This window comes from Vigna radiata, chromosome 10 (assembly GCF_000741045.1).
Source record: "Vigna radiata var. radiata cultivar VC1973A chromosome 10, Vradiata_ver6, whole genome shotgun sequence".
Taxonomy (NCBI): domain Eukaryota; kingdom Viridiplantae; phylum Streptophyta; class Magnoliopsida; order Fabales; family Fabaceae; genus Vigna; species Vigna radiata.
In genome coordinates, this window is record NC_028360.1 from 19,675,508 (window position 1) to 19,697,160 (window position 21,653).

Consider the following 21,653-nt stretch of genomic DNA (forward strand, 5'->3'; position numbering starts at 1 on the left):
AAACTATCTTTAGAGAAGATGATGTAAGATAAGTTGAAAATGGTGGCAATGAATAGGCTGCAGGCATTTTGAGCAGGATTAACTATATTTGCCATGTGAATTCTTGAGGCAACAAAAAGTTCCCCATTATTGATCATGGAAAAAGTTGGTGCTATTTTGTTTAGTAAGTCCATAGCTAATAGCTAAAGAATGATATTTTAAGGTTTAATTACATTTTCAGTTTTCTTAGTTTTGGTTCAATTTTTTTTTTGTTAAATGTTAGAGTTAATTTACTCCTTTCGTCAATAGTTTTCCAGCTAAAACACCAAAACTTTTAATTTTTTATCGAAATAGTTGTGGGTTCTTTGATAAATTTAGAAGACGAAACAAGTTAAAGATTTAGAAATTGGAAATGTAGTGAAAATTTGAAGAAAAAAAAGAGGATTTTGTTGGATGGGAGATTAAGATTAAAGACAGAAGAATTAGATATCATAGTCATTGAATTTTGAGTTTGAAAACTAGGTAAAAACGATAATTCGAAATTTCAAAACAATGAACGACCAAGACGAATTCAATTAGCATGAGAACCAAAGTTGCATGCCAAACAAACTATAAGGAATAGAAATGTTATGAAGCCATATTTAATTGGGTGTTATTTTGTAATTCTCCTTTGACAAGTAATCTCAGAACTTCTGTGGAACGGTGCAGGTATTGGCCGTTTGCCCGTTTCACTAGCAAGTCGGGAGACTTCAAACATCTTACACATGGCATTAGCGGCATATATAAAGGAGCGGAAGACGCGACATCAGTCTGTATTCTGTTGTTTCAGAAAATTGCCACACGTTTCTTTGAAAGGTTCGGAAAAAGTGAGTGGTCAGAACTATTTAACAGTGTTGGCAATATTCATTCCAATTCTTTGGCCATACGGTCAAGACTATTTAGTTTATTATGCGGAATTACATTCACTGTTTTTAGATGAATTTAATAGTACCAAACATGCGTAGTATTTAGTGCACAGAGTCTCTACTTTTTTTAATCCATGGCGAGAAGATAAGAAAGGCTAGAGAAGGCGAATTCTGCAAACTGGAATTTCATCTAACAAAAATTTCGGCTAAGTGTTTGGCTACAATACAACACTTACAAATCATGAATTCGTTTCTGAATGAAATCCACAGAATTCCCATTCAATACTATACAAAGCTGTTGAAAATACCAGGTTTTCCAATGGCATATACGAGTCTATGTCGCTGATGCTAAGATCTGCATACAAATTTCCAACTAAAAATCCCAGTTTGCTTCATTTTATTTGAAGGGCAACGATTGGTACAAAATATTGTGCTGTTGAGTAAAAATCCTGAGAGAGAAAACTCAATGGGATGTCAAAAATCATGCAGCAGGGTTGGAAGTATCTGGCTTGTTAGAGTACTTGGAAAGCCATTTCTGTTTGTTCTTCTGTGAAGCGTTCCAGTTTCGAGAGAATTGAATAAGACCTTCCCTTAACGACCCAAGATTTACCCCATCTCCAACCAAAATGCTAGTTACTCCCATTTTAGAGACCTAAGGCAATAATATACGATGATGATGATGACGACGAAATGAATTTAAAAGAAAACGTGAGAGTTCATATTATTACCGATTGGATGTTTCTATTCTCATCATCGAAAAAGAGCATGGAGTTGAAGGGGACAGCGGTTCTCGAATGAATCCTCTGGAAATGATCTGTTTTATGTGTCCAACTGGAATATATTTCCTGAATAAACCAAAGTTCACAAGGGAAATAAAAACCTAATGCACGCCGCGTTAAATTTGAATTGAAAAGGCAAGATAAGCACAATAATTCACCTGTGCGACGAAGAGTGAGGAGAGTCCCAATTTGTTGAGGAAAGCTGTTGCTATGTCAGCGGTTGGTGAGCGAGAAGCGATTGCAACGTCGATGCCTTTCTCTTTGAGCGCTAACAATATGCCTTTGGCGTGAGGATAGAGAGAGGGCATTTCACGCTTCGATCGACACTCACTGAATTTTGAACAAGATTGATTTCATATATTAGAGAGTAAAAATGAAATTAGGTTAAGGAAAAGAGGGTAGGAAGTAGGAATGAACCAGTAGAAAGGCCAGAGAGTGTAATCGAGATCGAAAACCACGAGCTTTGGCGGAACCTCAAACGCTTCGATTATCTGCAGCGCCTCACCCTTCACCTTCTCCGTCTTCTCCTCCATCACTTTCTCTCTCTCTCTCTCTCTGCGTTACAAAATAGAGAGTTGTATGGACGGACGAAGGATTATGCGCAAATCAAATTAGATTAAAATTTATCAAGACAATTATTATATTGATAGAACTTAAATATTAAATCAGTGTATTTAATAGGTAAAATCAATTTCAGTTATCTGATTTAAATTTGAAAATCGTGGTCTCCATTTATTAAATTTATTAAATAAAAATTATTTTGTAAATTTAGTAAAAATGATTTGTTCACTTTATATTAATAATTTATTTAAAATATTCCATTTTGGGGAATTTTAATAACCATCAATATTTTAATAATTTTAAAGTATAAAATAACGTGTAAATAAAATGACGAAATAAATTATTATAAGACCTTAACATTTGCAAAATTACAGCGATACGTTAAAGAAATGTTGGAAGCATTTAAAAAGTAGAAGAATATCTATGAACTGTTTTAAGATCCCTTGAAACATTTAGTATACTTTACAAAAGGACCAACTTTGAGTATCTTTGTCTAAATTAAATCAGTCCCACCAAAATGATGACAAAAAAATCGGTGTTAATCATTTTTATAGTGCAAGGGTGAGGCGAAAGTATTTTGCTGATTCCTTGTAATCTATTTCTCTCTTACGTCATTTCAAATATTTAATATTGTTTAATGTTGGCTATAACACACAAGCTCCTTTTAGCATTCTTCTGGTGAGCATGCGCCTTGGAGCACCATCTTGGTTCATAAGCTTTGGCCTTTTGGCATCTGGTTCATATTCACGGAATGAGGAAGGAGAGTCAACGATAATAATCATATCAGCATCATGCCCATCGTCTGCCTCCGGAGAATCCGGAATAACGTATGCATTCATAGGATTTGGCCTTTTGGCATCTTCATCAGATTCAAATGTCACTGCCTTTTCCTTGTTAACTATCGTATCCTCTTCAAGACTCCTCTTCTGAGTAAAATCAAGTATTTGATGGGTTATTAATGAATTCATATATTCAAGGAATGATGAATAAGGAATAAGAAGTGACTTAAGAAACTCACGTCAGCATCATTTGCCGCTGGAGAATCCGGAACAACATAGTCCGTAAGCTCCTCACCAGAGGTCGATGGATAATCAACTACTGTCTTGTCTTCAACTTTTGACTCGTCAATTTTCTTAAGAAGCTGGTTTTCATGAGTACTTGTATTCAATGGGAACGAGGATAATCTAGCACATGTTCTTGACAGAGAATGGTCATCAACAGCTTTCATAAAATTTACAGAAAGTCCATGCTCCGATGATTCTGATGCTCCGTGATCTTTTCTGACATATGATGTGGATGGAAAATCATATACCAATTGGGATTTCTCCCTCTCTACTGATACAGCAGTTTCCTCACTACATTCATCAATTTCCTGTATTATAGCATGAAAAGTGAAATTCTTCAGTTGGTATAGCAACATTTTCATATTCTAAGCAGATACTGGGTGGCCATTTTATTTCTGCACTTCTACAAATTTAGATAATGAAAATGAGAAAAAAAGAGGGGGCAGTTAAATGTATATAATGAACATAGAAAGTTAAAATCCGAATTATTCAATTCGTTTACTTTTAATGGTGACAAGAAGCCCCTCTTGTGACATGCCGACATCTGCAGACAATCAGAACGTGAAATTACTCGCCAGTCCTTGGAAACAACTGCAGGTCCTCCCATACACGGTGAAACTCTTCCGGGTGAAGCCGTTGGATACTGAATATCAGCAGTCTCTAGTTCAGTAGAGGAATTTAAAGGACTTTTTACACACCATAAATCTGAATAGCTGCAACCCGTAAGGGAATCTTCTTCCACTTTCGTCTGGACAACAATGGCAGGGTCTTCAGAAGGAAGACCTTTGTCAAGGCAATCGGTAGGACGTGCTTGCAAAGAATTATTTTCAAATATATCATAAATTAGGTTCTGTATGTGAGATCGTTTCAGAGAAGCCTCTGGTGGAGGGAACCAATTACTGCTCAACTGCAAATTATGAGAAGAAATTTAACTGTGACTCAACTGCTGTATAACATGAAAAAAGGAATCATGTGGTCATCCCACACAGACGATGAAGACGTTTTAATATTTGCAGGTGCCAATTAAAACAGATGCATGTAAGAATAATAGCAATTAAGAAATACTATTCATCTAAATAACCAAATCAATATACTAATGTTTAAATTCACAACAACGAAACACAAATTTGACACACCCAAGCACAGGCACCAAACAATCTGAAATTCAAGGTCTGATTTTAAAAGGAGAAAAATAGTGCATAAAGGTCTCTCATATATCCCTCAGTTCAGGTTCTCTGATGCCTTGTCAAATTCAGAAAAAGTCAGAGGAGCATAGCAGCCTGCATTTTGTGATATGGATTTCCTAAGGTTTTCTCATCTAACATAATACTTGATGGAGCATCAACGGATTACAGAATCATGAAAGCAAGATAAGACGGACAATGACGCTACTTGAAAGAAAGTCAAAGAAACATTATATCACTGAAAATGAAAAATGAGACTACATATCCTGTTCAAGTTTTAATGCCACGGGAAGACACTTACAAAGTCAGAGAACTTCGTAATCATAAAAGGGTTAAAGTTTACAGGAGCTTCTTCCAGAAAACGTTCCACGTAATGGAGCAAAAAGAGGCCACAGTCGTATAAATTATCCTGCTGAGGCAGCTGAAATAGAAAACAAAGACCAAACCAGTCGAGTAAAAGTTGCGCTGAATTACTTTTAGGGAAGTTAATAATAGACTACCTCAAGTGAGATGAATCTCATATGAAGAAATTTTGAAGAAACATCATCCACCACATTACCGTGCCTCTCTTTCCATTCTTCACAGAGGTAACTACCATTACAAAATATATAAAAGAAAGAACTGTCAGATTCTGCACAATGATAGAAAACAGATTAATTCTACTTATTCAAGCTTGTAATTCATTGAATAGAGTTTCGTTTCTACTAAATTTTGTCAAAACAACTTTCTGTAGTAGCTATCTAAATTCCTGTGAGGAAATATATCTGTCAACAAAGCCTTGTGAAACCATTTAAGCCCAAGGTTCAACCTCAAACAAAATATCAATACAAGTTTTAAGTTGTTTGCCACTTACAATAAAACTTCACTCGCTAACAGTTAAATGACTTAGGTAGTTGTTTCATATGGACTCTAATGTCACATGAAGTTGAAAAAACAGTAACTGGATTGCCTATTATTTTGCTGATAGTGTTGTGCTTGGCAGAAGTTTAATTGACTATGGTGGGCAAAGTCACCATTCATTGCTAACTGTTTGGTAGGGTAAGGGTTAAAATGTGAGATTTCAGTGACAAGTAGCAGTGGCTCAAGTCAACAAATGAACTGCTGAAAATGATAAATGGTGACTACATTCTAGTGATTGATGATAGTAACCATTCATTGTTAACTGTTGGCAAGAAGTGGCGTCAACAAGTCAACTACTAGGAAAATAAAAAGGTGACTACTCTCGAATGATTAATATAGTAGCCCAAGTAACTGTTGGAAAGCAACTGTCATGTAAAGATAAACTCCTGCTGTCGGTATATTTTTCCCCTGGAATCTTTCACAAATTTTTATTGTCAGTTGATGTAATTTATTTTACACATACCAATTATACATCCTATCTTTGTTTGTAATGTATCAAGGGCTTGCTTGATAAACATGATATAATAGGATAAAAGAATATAATATGACGGGGTAATAATAGGACAATTTCGGTGTACAGAAGATAAAAAACTAAATAGTATCAGGATATAACATAAATTATGTTTTAATTATACAAATTCATATAAGATTTTAAGATACAATAGTATCTTAAAATTATTATATTCTTATTATCTAATTTAGTATTTTAATAATAATACAATTTAAATTTTTGTCACTAATTATAAATATAAATTCATATAAAAGATCAGTTAAATAAAAAATTATAATATATATTATCATATAAATTAATATCAATAACATTATATATATCTTATTTTGCTCATTAATTTTTCTTCCAATTATATAGTTTTTATAAAATTAATATTACGATGCAAATATTTTTCCTTAAAAACGTATTTGAATAATTAAGAATTTTTATAGTTTAATTAACATTATAATTCAAATTTATGAGTGAATATTATAGATAGGAGAGTCGGGGTATTAAACCAAACTGAACTCCGCCTTTGGGCTAACTATACTATCATTGAGATAGTATAGTTATAAGTGAAGAGGTACAATAAGTGAAGAGGTAATACAAACATTAGATTACAGTAGAGTAAGATAGTTATCATTGAGAAGAGGGTAATATTTATTGGACCTCCAAATTGACATTGAGTAGAAAATAGAAGGTTATATCCTATCTCAGCCAGCTATCAGGAACCTACCTTTGAAAAATATTCTTCAGACCTTTATGGGTTCCTTGTAGGGAATCCATGTGCAAGATGCAAGGTATTTTGGAAGATTCGTTCATTTCTTCATCTACAATACAATCAAATAAATACAATAGTAAAATTGTGCGAATAACAATAGATGAATAACTGAAAGGAAAGATCTTGCCTTGGTAGCATGTCACTTCACCGGGATGACAAATGGCGATCAAACTCCAGTGAAAACTGGCATCAAGAAACATTAATGATTCTCAAGATGAAAAAATTTGTATCAGCAAGAAAGATGTTGTCTTGGACTCTTACCTATAGTTTATGGGAATCAAGATATAATCCTTTTCAAAAAGGTTCACTTTCCTTGTCCATTTGCGTACACGCTGAAATGCTGCTCTACCATCACAAGCACTTGCTGGATCTTTGTCTAAATCAGCCAGCTTGCGAAAGAAGAAGCTATTGAAAAAGTGAAACCGGTCCTGTTCATCAGTAGGGAGTTTATTTTTCAAATACCTATACATAAGTCAAATTTAGCAAATGTCAGTTCATATGCAGAGGAAAGTCTCAAACCTAGGAGTGTTGTTTGGATAGAATGTTTTTGGCAATCATCTTTTTTTCGCAAGATCTCAGAGAAGTTGGAAATTTTTTCAATAAAAAATGAATTACATGCATCGGGGATGAAAGTAATAAAGATCACATGTAAATTCGTGTACGAGAGAAAGGTAGGCGAACAGCACTTTGTGACTAATATAAGTCAATTATAGCAATATCCTTCAATCCATCAAAAAGTTTAATTTCCCACCACCATGCTTACTTGATATAAAAGTCAATGATGGTATCATTAATGAATGTCTGCGGCTGTAAAAGCTCAACATCTCTCTTACTAATAGAAACAGCATCAGGCTCCCCCTTTGGATAAATAACTTCATCAAAAGCCTCATCAAAACTGCATAAAATAATATCACAAAAACAAACAATAACTTAGATACTACAAATATTTACTAAATAAATGGAGTGGCAAGCAAAAACTAGCTAAGGGTAAGGACACAGCCTACAATTATTGGTTTACTCAAGAATAAAACATCACAAAAGTTCAAGCTTTCAAATGCTAGCTCCATAAATTTGTTTGGTTAAACAAAAACACAACTTTTTTTTCACTTTCAGCGTGGATCATGCGCTTGCCCCCGTGGATCAATAGTGCTAGCCCCCCACCCCCAGAGCTGAAATTTAATATAATTGGGATCAATAGGGTAGATTCAACTTTTGAATGCTTTACTGAAGAGGTTCAAATACTGTGTCGAGAACCAACTATCAACAGCATAACCAATTAGGTGCATTCTCATTAATTTTGTCGTCATTCTCTATAACCCTAAAAGTACAAAAAATATATAAAGCAGCAAAATAAACAATTTACTTTCGATAGCTAGGAGCTCAAGAAATTATGGTACATAATCAAAGTAAGTAACAGAGACAACTGGTGAATTACTGTAATGAAGAATCAAATTCTAAAATTTATTGATATAACACTGAATGTGACATGGATCATATTTCTAAAAACTTTTAACAGAAGCAAATGAGTTGGACTTACTTGGGGAAATAGCGGTTCTGAGAGAAAAAGTAGTGCTGCCCCAATGCAGAAATATTTCCACTGTTATCAACATTAATGCTGCATGGGGGGGAATAATAAGACTAATTAACACCTTACACTATTGAGCAACATACTTTTCAACAGTCAAGTAACAGAATTTTGACCAGTTGGGCAACAAACTTTTGTACAGTCAAGTACTAAGCACCCAAAACACACCAACAATTCACAAAATAACAGCATTGAAAAACATCATAAACAAAACCAATCTCACCACAACAAAAACTGAAAACTAAATAGGATTAGATACTTGGTCCATCGGCAGTTGAATGTCACTCCCTAAATTGGTGCCGCATGAATTGGGATCAGTTATTGTAATGGTATGATCATGGGCTAAGCAACTGCTCAAGTGGCGCAAGATAAGGGGGAGTTGATGTTAATATATAGAGGATACCTTGCAATTCCCAGGGGGATAAGATACTTGCTCTAAAGATTGTAAGGCACAGAGAGAGTAGACTTGAGTGTTTCTGCTAGCCTCATTAGCTTAAGCAGGAACAATACTAAAATAATATACCAATTGAGACATATATGATCTCTATCTAAGTAAAAAAATACCCCCGTAAGATATATATATATTATTAACTGAGACAAAGAGTATGTAGATACACCTTCGGACTCACCGTTTCTATGATCAGTGATGATAAGAGAATTTGTAATGCTTTCTATGATCCATAAAAATCTAATTCAGGTATCGCAATTTCACAATATATATTTTATACTCCACAAAATTGAAAATAACATTCTTACTCAAAAAGTGTACTCCATATATCTGTATATCTTGTGTCCAATAGTTTGATTGCTTCTTCTGCCTTGTACCAAAAGGAATCATAGACTGCAAACTTTAACAGCTTAAAATCTGCATAAACTTTTAAGCAATGACGAAATATTATGACAAGATTATCACAAAGCCCTCCCCTCAAAGAAATGGAGCAATGAAAATTGCAACTCGGCAAATAGTATGAAATCTGACTAAATTATTCCTGAATAGGAAGGGAATTTATGGTAATGAAATATCAAATAAAGTAAAATAAATCAGAGGAATACCATCATATCCATATATTTACCATTACAGTAGCAACTAATTAAGGTATTCAAATTTTAAAAATAAGGAGAACAAACATCCTCCACATTGATCATAAAAAAGAATGATAACATAATTCTTGAAAGTAGTAACACCTGGATTTTGATTTGTATTTCCAGCTTCACTATAATCTTTTGATTTGAGAAGAAGGTTGATCAAGGCTGTTTCAATCTAATGATAAAAGAAAATCGAATTTATTTGTAAGAGAGACAACAGATTAATAAAAGATGGGGGAGGGGGGGACTCACATTTTCAAACCAACATGATTCAATTTTTATGATATCTTCAGTCGGCCACTCAATTTTAAGAGTTTCCCTAGTTCCATTACTTGTTGAGCCTTCAAGTTTCAAGGAGTTGCATGAGAATGTTAACTGGGACCTAGTGGAATACAAATCCTCGAATTGAATAAAATCAGGGATGACATCAACCACCTTTTCTTCGACATTCTGCACATGAAAAAACCAGTTCGCTTTATCCGGAATATCTATCCAACCAACATTAAAAGTACTAAGTACATACATACATTTGATGTATCAAAGAACTAGATCCAGCATAAAAAATCATTTTAAGGCATTTATTATTAAATAAAAATAAATCCAACGAAAGACCAGCAACTATATGTATGTACAACAATCAGGGTTGTAGGAACTGTATTTTAAGACTGAGTTGGCCATATCAGAACACATAAGCAGACTAAATGACTGGCAAGAAGAATATCAAATGACAAGTTCAGTTCCTTTGAAAAATGAAAACTACAAGTTTAGGTCATTAGGTTATATTTGAATGCCGAAGATTAAAAGATGAATGCATGAGTTTTCTAAGTCATCATGTGACCAATAACTTTTGATCTTGATCAATATATGTATGAGTATATGGAGTCCAGATTTATAGTTCTCATAGATCAAAACACTTCTTAAATCAAGGTACATTGCCTCTGTTGTCTTCTACATGCAACAATTCACCATCCAGAAACATTTACACTAATTGCCTCTTCTTTGTCACATCAGAGTGCTCGGTGTCCATTCCCTTTGTCCAAGTGTCTTTGGCAACAACACAATTATCCACCGTAGCCTCCTCAGTCACCCCATTGACAACCACATAAACACTAATTCAGACTATTATTTCAACACTGGGTATTTTCTAATGAGAAGGTCTTTTCTGTTTGAGTTTGAGCATTTTGTCATGTCAAAATGGTGGTGGAAACAATGACTTTGTTGTGGCAATACCAAAGAGAGAATATCAGTTTCTTGGACAAGGGGCCTTCATCATTTGGGTCATTGTTGAGGGTGCTTTTGTTTCAGTGCTAGAGGGGGATGAAGTCTCCAATCTTTCGGCAAAGGGATGTTGTCAGTCCAGCATGAGATATGACAATGACAAGAGTTCAATTGCAGCATGTGCTTTCACCTTAAGAAAAATTTAATCTTAGCTATTATTTGTTAATCCAAAGGCTATTATTTATTAATAGTTCTCCATTCTCATTTTAGGAAGTTTTCCATTTGAAGCGCAACATAAACTACTGGACGCAGAAATAGTATTTTAAATGCCAAAATCAGATTACTTGCCCCCTAAACCAAAAGGGATAAGAGAATAGAGAACAAATTTCATTCTTTTCCATGATGAAAACAAAGTTTTGACATATAATCTCCACAGATTACTACGATCAGTTAAAACAAAGAGAAATTAATTATAGAAACAAGACAAGAACACTTACAATTACAAATGCAGCCGAATCGTCATGCTCCACTAGCTGGTCTCTGAAGTCAACTAGAGTATAAAAAAAGAAAACCAAAATCAAAAATAAACATAGGAAGCATCAGTACTGATAAGCAAAACATTAATACCTCAAATATCATAAAAAAAAAAAACTCTTAAAGCGGGGAAAAAAATACCTTCATCTTCAGGTGGATTTGAAGACGAAGTAGAAGAAGAACTCATTTGACTAGCGTCGTCGTCGTCATCTGAAGCCACGCCAAGTGACTGGTTCTGAAACAACATTAAATTAATGGTCACCAAAAAGAACCAAGAGTTTCTTTCGCCCCAAGCATATTAGCATGAATTGCAAAAGGGAAAAAATAGAGACAACAACGACTACTTACTTTCCAGTCAAAATCGCTTTCAACAAAATCACCGCAGCCGGAAATCTCTTTATCAGCAGAGAGTGGTAGCGGCGTGTCTATCGAAGACTGAGTATCAATTTTTTCTCGATCATAACCATCATCGTGTTCACGGCCATCATCGTCATCAACAACCTCTAACGGTTGGTCAGCAAGTTTCTCCACTGAGCACCGTGTCACTTCTTCTTCTGAAGCACATGAAACACGAGAAAAATACATACACAATAATAAGACAGACAAAAAGGACGAAAGAGCTCGTCCATGAATGACCCATACCTTGTTCATCATCGAGGTCAATATGATCGGCAGTAATGTCAATGGATACAGGTCTGCAATTTGAACCGCTCGCAACTGCGGAGAAAATTGACGAGGAATGGGAACGAACGAAAGAACGAAAGAACGACTGAACGAATGAGCAAACGAAAAATTGAAAGAGTGGAAAGAGTTGCTTACAGGCTTGGAGGAAATCATATTTGGTGATGGAGGAAGAGCGAGACTTGCTAGGGTTTTGGAACTTGCGGAGAATCCTCTTAGAGACCTTCTCGATGCTGTGGTCTTCTTCATTGAATTCGAACACGTCGAATTTCTTGGTTGAGAAAGAAGATGAAGATGATCGTGGGCGCCGAGTCATGGAGCGAGTGAGCGAGTGAGCAAGAGCGAGTTGGAGAGAGGGAGAAAATCGCTACGAAGAAAAATTATAAATGTTTTGCATTATTTATACTGTGATTCATGCTTTTGGTGAAGCAACTTTTGTCTTTCCATTCCCTTTTTCTTTCAATTTCAACTATTCATTCCTTTCTGTCTCTCTATTCTTCACTCTCATCTCTCACACCATCTTCATTTTCTACACTTTAAATTTCAAAATTTAATAATTCATAATACAAATTTAAGGTGATTCCACCCTTTTCAAAATTTATTCTTTTTCTTTAATCTCTTCTCACCAAATATATAATTAGTGTTGCCTCTTTCTTCTTCTTTTTTTACCTTTTTTTTCCATAAACTTTAAAATTCTATATTTCCGAAAATACGTTTTTAACTGATTGTAAAAAATATTCACTTTTATCTTGAAAAAAAAAATGTTGAATATTTTAATTTATAAAAATAATAGATATTTCCTTGATTGAGTCTTCTAAATCAAGATTAATCAAGATTGTTCTGTTTGATAAAATGCACTAACAGCTTTTAGTCAAATAATAATAATGCTATAATAATAACAGTAATGGTTAAAATTGTAACTAATTTAACTTTTAATGTATATATGATTACTGAATGAATTAAATTTAAGAGACTTACTAACTTTATTAGTGCGTAGGTATGACTGTATATTTTTGAATATATAACGGTATTTTGTTATGTTTTGTACACTTAATGTTTGTGCTTACTTTATTGTATTTTTTCAACAATTTTTTTATTTTATGGATGAATTCTTTAAAGGTTTAATAGCTTCTTTTGTCTCTTTTGTCTCCAGTTTGGTTGAAGTGTGTCAAATTCATTCCCTTTTAGAAAAATGTCAATTTCATCCTCATATAGAAAAAATTTGTGTCAATCAAGTCATCTTCATTAAAAATCATTGATTTCAAAACTCACTTTATCCACTAAGTGGTTATTATTCAAAACTCACTTGAATAATAACCACTTCATGGGTCCGATCCTTGTAGTGGATAAAGTGAGTTTTGAAATCAATGATTTTTAATGGAGATGACTTGATTGACATAAATTTTTTCTATATAAAGACGAAATTGACATTTTTCTAGAAGGAGGACGAATTTGACACACTTCAACCAAACTAAAGACAAAAGAAGCAATTAAACCTTCTTTAAATTTGCATTGAAATTGAGGACGTGTTTTACAACTTATTGATACTAATGGATAAATTTTCCAAGAACAGCGATCGAATGAAAACAAACAGTATAATTTTAATATTTTTGTCACCTGAATGCATATGGTTAAAGTGAGCTCAACATTCAACAACAAATACAGTTGTTAATGAGTCTACCTTATCTTTTTATTTATAAGTTTATTTTAATTAAAGTTGGTTTAGATACATTCAAGTATGAATAATTATAGTTTAATTTTAAATTAATAAGTTTTAAGATTAATATACTCTTGTGTAACTAATTTAAGGTTGAACAGAATGCTAAGTGATTGTTTAGACTTGTTCATATATTAATTAATTAAAACAAAATTGTTTATAAAGAAGGATTCATCTTTATATATTAATTAATTAAAAAAATTGTTTCTACGTATTTTTAGTTTATGTACACAATAATGACAATTATGACTTTTTCTTTTATTATAATTATATCTAAGTTTTTTATTTAAATATATTTTTATAAGTAAATAGATAAATTATGAAAAAATAAATAAATGATAATTTTGAGGTGTTAATTTATATTTTTGAATTGTCTTGATAAAATTATTATAACAACCTCAATAACCGTGGAATTAGACTTAGACTGTGATTTTTACTTATAGTTATCAATTATGATTTGTGGGATTTATAATTATAGATTTGTGTTAAGAGAAATAATTTCTTCATTTCAATTTCAATATAAAAGTTAGATATCTACGTAATATATACTTCTGAATTACCTTAGTGAAAATTTTATTATTGACTTGTTATCTTAAGTTTATACGACAGTATTTCATTTTAACAGTTCGAATATTTATTTATTTTTGTTATTAAAAAATTTTATTTCGAAATGGTTTGTAATCTTATTTTTATTTATTTATTATTATTATTTTATTAGCGAGGGTTGTTTTTATTTATTTTGATATTATTTTATTAGTGACGTGTTTATAATATTATTCCTATTTATTTGTTATTGTTATAACATTATTTTTATTTTTTATATTTTATATTCATTTATTTATCTATCTTTATTATTGAAATCAATTTTATTTAATATGGTGTTAATAATCTCATTTTATCTCACTTTTGTGAACATAAAAAAGTGAAGAATTTTTGAAACCGAAGGGAGACTTTGAAGCATATTCTCTGCAATCACCCTTCACTAGGATGAGGCACGAGAAAGACCAATTCATAATATGATCCCTTATTAAATTTAACCTTGAAAGTTTAAGACAAGGGTTTCACACATACATATATAGATCAATTAAATTATATATCATACATATGATATGTTATATTAATATATAATTAGTTAATTGATTTAAAAATTAAAGTTAAGAACAATTTAAATATATTTTTAGTTTTTTAATATTAGCATAACTGGAATAATTATAATTATAATTCCCTACACCTAAACCCTAAATTCTGGTCCTAAATCCTAAAATAATATATTCACGTTTGGAATAATAGCCTAGAAAATTTGGAGATGAATATGGTAGTATTATACTAATGCATTACTGTCAGAAATTACCAGAAAAAAAAAATATTGGCATAACTGGTAGAGAGTATCATTATTCAAGACTCTGCAATGGCCACCATACATATATACATACATATATATATATATATATATATATATATATGTATGTATGTATGTATATATATATATATGTATGTATATATATATATACGTATATATATACCATTTTTTTCTTGGTGGTTCTCTCTTCCTTTTTCTCACTAACTAAAAGACTGCATCGTAATGCTCAGAAGCTCTATTTTGAGGCAGATGGCAAAGGTAGCCTGCACAGCATTGCAAAACAACTACTCATTTAGAAAGTAAATAATCCACCTTTGTGCATGCATCAAAACAATGAAGTTTCAGTTTTCTTATTCATGAATTATAAATTTTAATCAAACAAAAAAGATTGAATCTTTTCCAAGAATACCTTCAAGAAACTTACCCCAATGTAAGGGAGGTGTCAAAGGATTCCTCTTGTACATGCTTTATTCTCTACAATCACAAACAAGAGGAACTATAAAAAAGATCACATACTAATAAAACACTGCTGCTAAGTATATTAAGAACATTACATTACTCAAAAGAATATTGAAAACAAAAGCAGAGTATACTGTCAGCACTTTCCAACTGTTAGTTTTCTGATCTATGAAATTATTCGAGGAAGAAAAGGAAAAATACATTGCAGATGTTGTGGTGTGGTTAGTCTGATAAAAAAACGTATTTTCTGTTTGCTGTTTAAACCCTTTTATTCCATAAGATTTTGGTGTTAGAAATAACAAAGATGGCATTTTCCTGTGATTTTCTTTGTAACAGGACTAGAACTTGCATAACAGGTATATATGCATGAGTTTAATAGGACAAATTTGTAGGAAAACCAGAAAACCCTAACGACTGATAAATTTTATTGGTGAAAATAGTAAAAAGTGAAAACTGGTTACCTGTTTTATCAGTAGGTTATCTTCCTTGAGTTTGTTTTGCTGCATAGGGAAATGAGAAGTTATAATTGAGCATCATAGAGCCAGAGTGTGGCAGAGATTATTAAGACAACGTATAAAGCAGCAGAAATTATAACAGCAAAATAACACAGAACTATATCTGACAAAATTTTAGGTTTGAACCTTGCAGATAAATTAAATATATATATATAAATCAGAAAAGAAATTTACTAAAAATGATGAAGACGTTTTTATAATAAAGATTTACCTTCACTGAAGTGTACGTTACATTTATGTCAAATTTAATAACTTAGTACTATAATTAATGCCAAATTTATTAAAAGAAGTTAAAAAAATTTGAGGCTGAACAGAGATAAATTGTACATAAATATGAGGTTTATACCTTCTGCGTAAGTATGCTGATATCTGCTAACAAATTTTGAACCTTGGTTTTATAAAGACGGGTCATGGATGAATCAAGTCGTTCTTCTAATTTCTGTAGTTCCTTTAGGGTCAATCCTTCCAACTCTTCTCCATTCAGCTGTCTGCGATGAAATTGTAAAATTATTACAATACATGTGAACTTAAATGCATTATAAAATAAAGGATAAAGATACTTAGACAACATTTTTTGACAACATTTGAACATCATCATACGTGTCATTGTGTGATTGATTCATGGTAGTGTCATTGTGTCATTTGGACCAATCACACAATGACACGTATGATTGATGTTCAAATGTTGTCAAAAAACATTGTTTATGTATCATTACCCTAAAATAAACCCTTTTTTTGTGATGAAAAATCATCAAAAGATTGCACGTTAGACATATATACCTCATTTCACGACTCCTATCTTCCAATTCCTTGTTCAAAGAAGCATAATTACTTCTACCCTGTACAATGACCAGACAACAGACAAATTAGATGCACATTCACTAACATGAAAAATTATAAGCATATATTCTTTAATGTAAATTAAACTGTGTAAGTATAATTTTCTTTATCAATGTAGTACTTAAAGTCATCTTTAGATTCTCAAAACGGAACTATCATTTGGATTCCCAACATCAGATTAAAACATTGATAAATGATTGGATAACAAGAGAAAAATAAATAAACTCAATAAATAACAAACTTAGTTATGATAGACCATAATCCATGATTCTTATAACAACAAATTTAGATACTAACTTATAAAATAAAAGTTATTGATCACTATAATAAATTAGTTTCTAAATTAATCACTAACATTAGTTATTAAAATTTTGAATGTCAAATAAATTGACTTTTAATTAATTAATCAAATATATCTAGTGACTCCATCATCAATTATCCTTGAAGGAAGGTCAATGGATGGAAATTTCCATGATTATGAGCAATGTCTTTTTAGACATATAAACAAAAAGACACATATATCTGTCTTCTTGATTTTCTTTTCTTTTCTTTTTAGATAATTCCATTCTTATACCTCAAAGATGCTTCAACATTTATATTTTTCATTCCATAGAAAGAATGATGTTTCGTTACCAATTTGTTAATTATATAAAAAAACATCTAAAAGGTTGAAAAGAAAAAACATAATATATGTATAATAAAAATAAATATTTATTTTTATTTTGTTATTTAAATCCTTGAATCCACAATTAAACACCAGCAGTGAAATTAAAATAATAAAAATAAAAATAAAAATACCTGCTCCGTAGGATATGACTGGTCTAGTTTGTCAAGGTTCAACTCTGAGAATAAAATATATCTTTCAGTTATTTTCTGCATACTTCAAATAACACAAAAAAGGCTGTATGTTAAACAACAATAACATCAAATATCTATCATAAAATTTTACATAAATATATCCACCTTTAATTGAAATTCATAGCAAATGTATAAAGTATAAATAACACATGTAATACTTCATTCAATCACAAACCACTAATAACTCTTTTTTGCAATTAATTATATTTAATATAACTTTTTTGTTAGTTGATAATCAATCTGTTTTAGTATCCTTCCCTTATTACTTTTAATTCTGTTCCACTGAATACAGTAGTTTTGTTTGCCGATTCTTTAGGCTCAATTTTGGGCATTCAATATTTTGCTCAAGAAAAATTACTTTGCACCAAGAATTTTCTGGTGAAAATGGGTAAAAAGAATTAAATTTCTATTCTAATAAAAAATCATTATATAAGATTTTTTTTTTAACTTTTATAAGAACTAATTAAAACTTATAACAACCAAACTTTTAATTAATTAATATTGTAAAAATACTATTCTGACAATCTATAGAAATTAAATTCAGATTTAGTTAATCCAGACCTTGCAAGGAATTCGATCAAAATATAAGTTGCATTTTGTACTTTGTTTTCAAAATATACAATTTTCTTAATAGAAATGACTATTTATGAACGTATCTTTCAATAATATTCTCTAGCACCTTGTACAACTTTGAGTGTCCATTAATTTTAAGTATTCACCGAAATATTATTGATTGGGTCAATTACTACGTTTAAAATATTATTTGTTTTACAATTTAGACCTTTATTGCGATTTTATACATAAAAAAATGCTCTGAAAAATTAAATAAAAAATATATTTAAATGATTTAACTCCTAAATAATATAAAACTATAGGATTAAGAGAACACTATGGAATAACTCATCATTCCCTTCATACTATTACATTCCAACTACACATTTCACTATATGTCAAATATCAGATACATAGTCCATAACCATATAAGCATACATACATACATACATACATACATATATATATATATATATATATATATATATATATATATATATATATATATATATATAACCTTTTCTCCCATGACAGGAATTATTACGTACTGTCCACCATTTTCCTTAACTAAATGGGATGGAAGCTGTATATGGTAACCAAAAAAGTGAAACCTAGATAACTAACATGGCTCCGATTTTCACACAATCTTAGAAGAATTTATTGACTGAAGAAAATCTAGAAGCTCTCAAATAGATCCAAATCAATGGTGCTACTTATTTGCAGCTTGATCGTGGACTGAACCCTAGAAGCATTATTATAAATTAAGGAATGATAAAACTCAAAATCAAACATAGAGGAGATCAGAAGTAGAAGAATAAGAGGGAAAGAAAAGGGTGATATATACATATCAGTGCAAGAAGTAGCAGTGAGCGTAGGAAGAGGAAGGTACCTTGAACTTGCATAGTCGAAGAGTTTGCCACCAGGTGAAAAGACTATGAGAGCAATCTCAGCATCGCAAAGAAGAGAAAGCTCACGTGCCTTCTTCAAAAGGCCACCCTTTCTCTTTGAGAATGTCACCTGCCTCGCAGTTACGTCCACGATCTTCTTGATCGGTATCTTCTTCCTCACCATTTTCGTCAAAATCAAGCAGACCAGAAAATCGTGCCCTACTGCTTCTCAGAGTGAACAAGTTTCACATGAAATAAGGTGTGTCAGAAATTGTTCTGAGAGATTCGCAATTTCATAAAAAAAGAAAGAAAATAAAGAGGGTGTTCTTGAGTAGGTTTTACTTGTTAAGATCTTGACAAAACGGGAAATCGAAGATCGAAAACAAAAAAGCAGAAGGAACCCTAGGCAAATGGGGGCGAAAGAGAAGAGATTAAAAGAAGAAAAAGAAACCTAACCTGTGGTTGTCTCGAAAGGAAGAAGATGAAGGGAAGACATGGGCATCTACATCCTTCTTCTAACATATCTCACCATTTATTATCGTACTACTGACACTGTCACATCAATTCATAGATTTTTACAACCTTCTTTCATATCTATCTTCTTTTTACTACTTTTGGAGGAACAACTTAGCTATTCCTTCTTATTATATACATTATACATTTCTTTCACAGCTCCAAACGAATGTATTAAGAACTCTGTTTAAGATTGTATTTAATTAGTTAATATCATAAACATTTTATTCTAGTAATATACAAAACTTAAACTTATTTCTGTCATTTAGGACTGTAATAAATTGGTTGAATTAAGTTAAATATTTGAAATTAAAATTTGACTCTGAAAACATAAATTATTTAAAGTTTCTTGGTCAAAAACTTTAAAAGTTTCAATTTGAACTTGAAAAAGTTACGTCATGGTACGATATTTGAGATATTTTATTTGATTTTATTAATATTTAGAGACTTTTTTTGTTAAAAAATAAAATAAAAAATTTAAATATTCTTCAGTGGATAAATTTTTGTGATAAAAGACAACTTAAGTTATTATATATTTTTTTTCCTCCATTCGTATTTTTCTATAATATCATCAAGATTTGGACGTGTGAAAACAAATTTGGGTTATACTAAGGAATAGTATACACTTCATCATTCATTTGTCTTCAACTTTAATTATTCTATTGATATTTTTAACTTTATGGAATATATAGTGTTGAATGTGGACGTATTTTGGGCTGAATACGTGTTTGAAATTTGGCCCAACTCCAGTATTGATCTGGTTCAAGTTTAGGGTTTGAAGAATTCTTATGAAAATCTTGACAAATGTTTATGATAATCAATTGAGAATTTAATTAACCAAAATGATTATGTGTGATTATACGTATACCATTCAAAAATGATAGTTACGTCACCTAGCAACATCAAGAATAATTTAAATTCACAAAAGTTAAAAACTTTGTATATATATAAAAAATAATTATATTGAATATTTACTTTTTACGAGGAAAAGAGATATAATGAAGAAAAAAACATAAGAAACAAAACTTAGAATAAAAGCATTCGGATAAATTGATATAAAACACTGTCAAACTAAAATAAGTTAAAAATTGCAACAATATATATATAATCGAAAGTGTGAACAATTTGATTAATGCAGTATGTGCATGATTTTTTTTAAAACTGTTATTGAATCCGTGAAGTTGAGAATTTTGAAGGAGAAAAGAGTTTAAGACTGGGAATACATTTTGATTTGTTACATTAAATATGAATTTGTTGCACTGTTTCTTTTAATGTCCTTTTGCACTGATTTTACTAGCACGTTTTTTATACTAATTTTGGTGTATTTAGTTTAAGTGAATTAATACCTCACTTTTGAAATCCAATTTAATTGATAATAAATCATGATAAATGATAAAAGATAATAAAATTTGAAAGTTGAATACTTCAGATTTGGTGGTCCTTACTAATATAACAATATAATATAATACGTAATATTTAATAGTTATATAATAACAATCATTATTAAAATGTGATATAGAATAAAAAATAATTGAATAATAACATCATTAATAAAAGTAATAACATAAATATTAAAAAAATACATCTTATTCAATTAATTCAAAGTAATTAAATTTTGCACCTTAAGTCAATTATTAAATTATTTATAGTTTTTCAAGGAAACTACTTTAAATAAGAGTTTGAAATATGAATTTGTGTTAAAAAAATGACAATTTCACTAAACGTCTAACACATATGTATTTTTATAAATGTAGTTTAGAAAGAACTTTTTGAAAAAAAAAAATAGAAGAAAAAAATGTTACATTCATCATAAATAATAGGTATATAACAACTACATATATTTTTAAAAGTGTAAATGCAGATACCCTAAACTACATCATATTTTTTACGTTTCTTTAATTACTTATAATTATTATAAAAATAAAAAAGATAATTTTTTTTAAAAAACATTCCACAATTATAATATAAAATAATTAAAGTAAAGAAAACCTAATTCATCTTTAGAAAAAATGCGGTATAGATACTAGTACTGTTAAAAAAATTAAGTAGAGCACGTGTCTTAGAATTTAATATTTGACATGTGCATTGAGGTTTGTCTTGTCTTTCTGTATATACATTAATGTTAGACAGATGGTCATTAATGAAAACTCAGACACGTCGTTTCAATGCTTATAATAATTTTTACTGGAACAAATATTATTATCA

General features: G+C 30.9%; 4 protein-coding genes across 9 annotated transcripts in view; 1 reads left to right on the forward strand and 3 right to left on the reverse strand.

Moving 5' to 3' along the window:
* Window positions 1-994, forward strand: part of LOC106776162 (uncharacterized protein At4g38062-like) — a 4,262-nt gene extending 3,268 nt beyond the window's left edge. For both annotated transcript variants that reach the window (XM_014663515.2, XM_014663516.2), the window contains exon 3: window positions 688-994. The gene's annotated coding sequence lies outside the window, so the exon portion shown is untranslated. The remainder of the gene's footprint in view (window positions 1-687) is intronic.
* Window positions 995-1,053: 59 nt separating this feature from the next.
* LOC106776163 (magnesium-dependent phosphatase 1) lies at window positions 1,054-2,268 on the reverse strand. Its single transcript, XM_014663517.2, has 4 exons — window positions 2,081-2,268; window positions 1,822-1,993; window positions 1,613-1,729; window positions 1,054-1,536 (listed from the first exon to the last, which is right to left on the reverse strand). Exons 1-4 carry the CDS (start codon window positions 2,194-2,196, stop codon window positions 1,366-1,368), a joined length of 576 nt encoding a protein of 191 aa, XP_014519003.1. The 5' UTR covers window positions 2,197-2,268; the 3' UTR covers window positions 1,054-1,365.
* Window positions 2,269-2,648: 380 nt separating this feature from the next.
* On the reverse strand, window positions 2,649-12,262 carry LOC106776075 (probable ubiquitin-like-specific protease 2A). 4 transcript variants are annotated; one of them, XM_014663383.2, is made up of 18 exons: window positions 11,886-12,260; window positions 11,709-11,783; window positions 11,415-11,620; window positions 11,208-11,301; window positions 11,030-11,082; window positions 9,567-9,764; window positions 9,414-9,489; window positions 8,985-9,102; window positions 8,181-8,258; window positions 7,407-7,538; window positions 6,905-7,105; window positions 6,771-6,826; window positions 6,599-6,692; window positions 4,973-5,063; window positions 4,774-4,893; window positions 3,791-4,195; window positions 3,243-3,596; window positions 2,649-3,150 (listed from the first exon to the last, which is right to left on the reverse strand). In XM_014663383.2, exons 1-18 carry the CDS (start codon window positions 12,061-12,063, stop codon window positions 2,869-2,871), a joined length of 2,811 nt encoding a protein of 936 aa, XP_014518869.1. In that variant the 5' UTR covers window positions 12,064-12,260; the 3' UTR covers window positions 2,649-2,868. The 4 variants fall into 4 exon arrangements, with proteins under 4 accessions (XP_014518869.1, XP_022642428.1, XP_014518868.1 ...); XM_022786707.1 differs by having other exon boundaries at window positions 6,599-6,826; window positions 11,415-11,617; window positions 11,886-12,262; XM_014663382.2 differs by having other exon boundaries at window positions 6,599-6,826; window positions 8,985-9,093; window positions 11,886-12,261.
* Window positions 12,263-14,999: 2,737 nt separating this feature from the next.
* LOC106774983 (MADS-box protein JOINTLESS-like) lies at window positions 15,000-19,588 on the reverse strand. 2 transcript variants are annotated; one of them, XM_014662004.2, is made up of 8 exons: window positions 19,392-19,588; window positions 18,938-19,157; window positions 17,437-17,518; window positions 16,579-16,637; window positions 16,145-16,286; window positions 15,745-15,783; window positions 15,249-15,298; window positions 15,000-15,087 (listed from the first exon to the last, which is right to left on the reverse strand). In XM_014662004.2, exons 1-8 carry the CDS (start codon window positions 19,435-19,437, stop codon window positions 15,060-15,062), a joined length of 666 nt encoding a protein of 221 aa, XP_014517490.2. In that variant the 5' UTR covers window positions 19,438-19,588; the 3' UTR covers window positions 15,000-15,059. The 2 variants fall into 2 exon arrangements, with proteins under 2 accessions (XP_014517490.2, XP_022642758.1); XM_022787037.1 differs by having other exon boundaries at window positions 18,938-19,160.
* Between the last annotated feature and the right edge of the window lie 2,065 nt (window positions 19,589-21,653).

What these genes read in the sequence shown, in the direction of transcription:
- LOC106774983 (XM_022787037.1), bottom strand. Translation starts at nt 19,437, where the DNA reads ATGCCCATGTCTTCCCTTCATCTTCTTCCTTTCGAGACAACCACAG. An exon ending in TCCTTTCGAGACAACCACAG is followed by an intron (nt 19,161 to 19,391) that starts GTTAGGTTTCTT and finishes CACTCTGAGAAG; the next exon opens with CAGTAGGGCACGATTTTCTG. An exon ending in TTCGACTATGCAAGTTCAAG is followed by an intron (nt 17,519 to 18,937) that starts GTACCTTCCTCT and finishes TGTTATTTGAAG; the next exon opens with TATGCAGAAAATAACTGAAA.
- LOC106776163 (XM_014663517.2), bottom strand. Translation starts at nt 2,196, where the DNA reads ATGGAGGAGAAGACGGAGAAGGTGAAGGGTGAGGCGCTGCAGATAATC. An exon ending in ACTCTCTGGCCTTTCTACTG is followed by an intron (nt 1,994 to 2,080) that starts GTTCATTCCTAC and finishes TTCAAAATTCAG; the next exon opens with TGAGTGTCGATCGAAGCGTG. An exon ending in CCTCACTCTTCGTCGCACAG is followed by an intron (nt 1,730 to 1,821) that starts GTGAATTATTGT and finishes TGGTTTATTCAG; the next exon opens with GAAATATATTCCAGTTGGAC.
- LOC106776075 (XM_014663381.2), bottom strand. Translation starts at nt 12,063, where the DNA reads ATGACTCGGCGCCCACGATCATCTTCATCTTCTTTCTCAACCAAGAAA. An exon ending in AAATCCACCTGAAGATGAAG is followed by an intron (nt 11,083 to 11,207) that starts GTATTTTTTTCC and finishes TTTATACTCTAG; the next exon opens with TTGACTTCAGAGACCAGCTA. An exon ending in CAGCGGCAAATGATGCTGAC is followed by an intron (nt 3,151 to 3,242) that starts GTGAGTTTCTTA and finishes GATTTTACTCAG; the next exon opens with AAGAGGAGTCTTGAAGAGGA.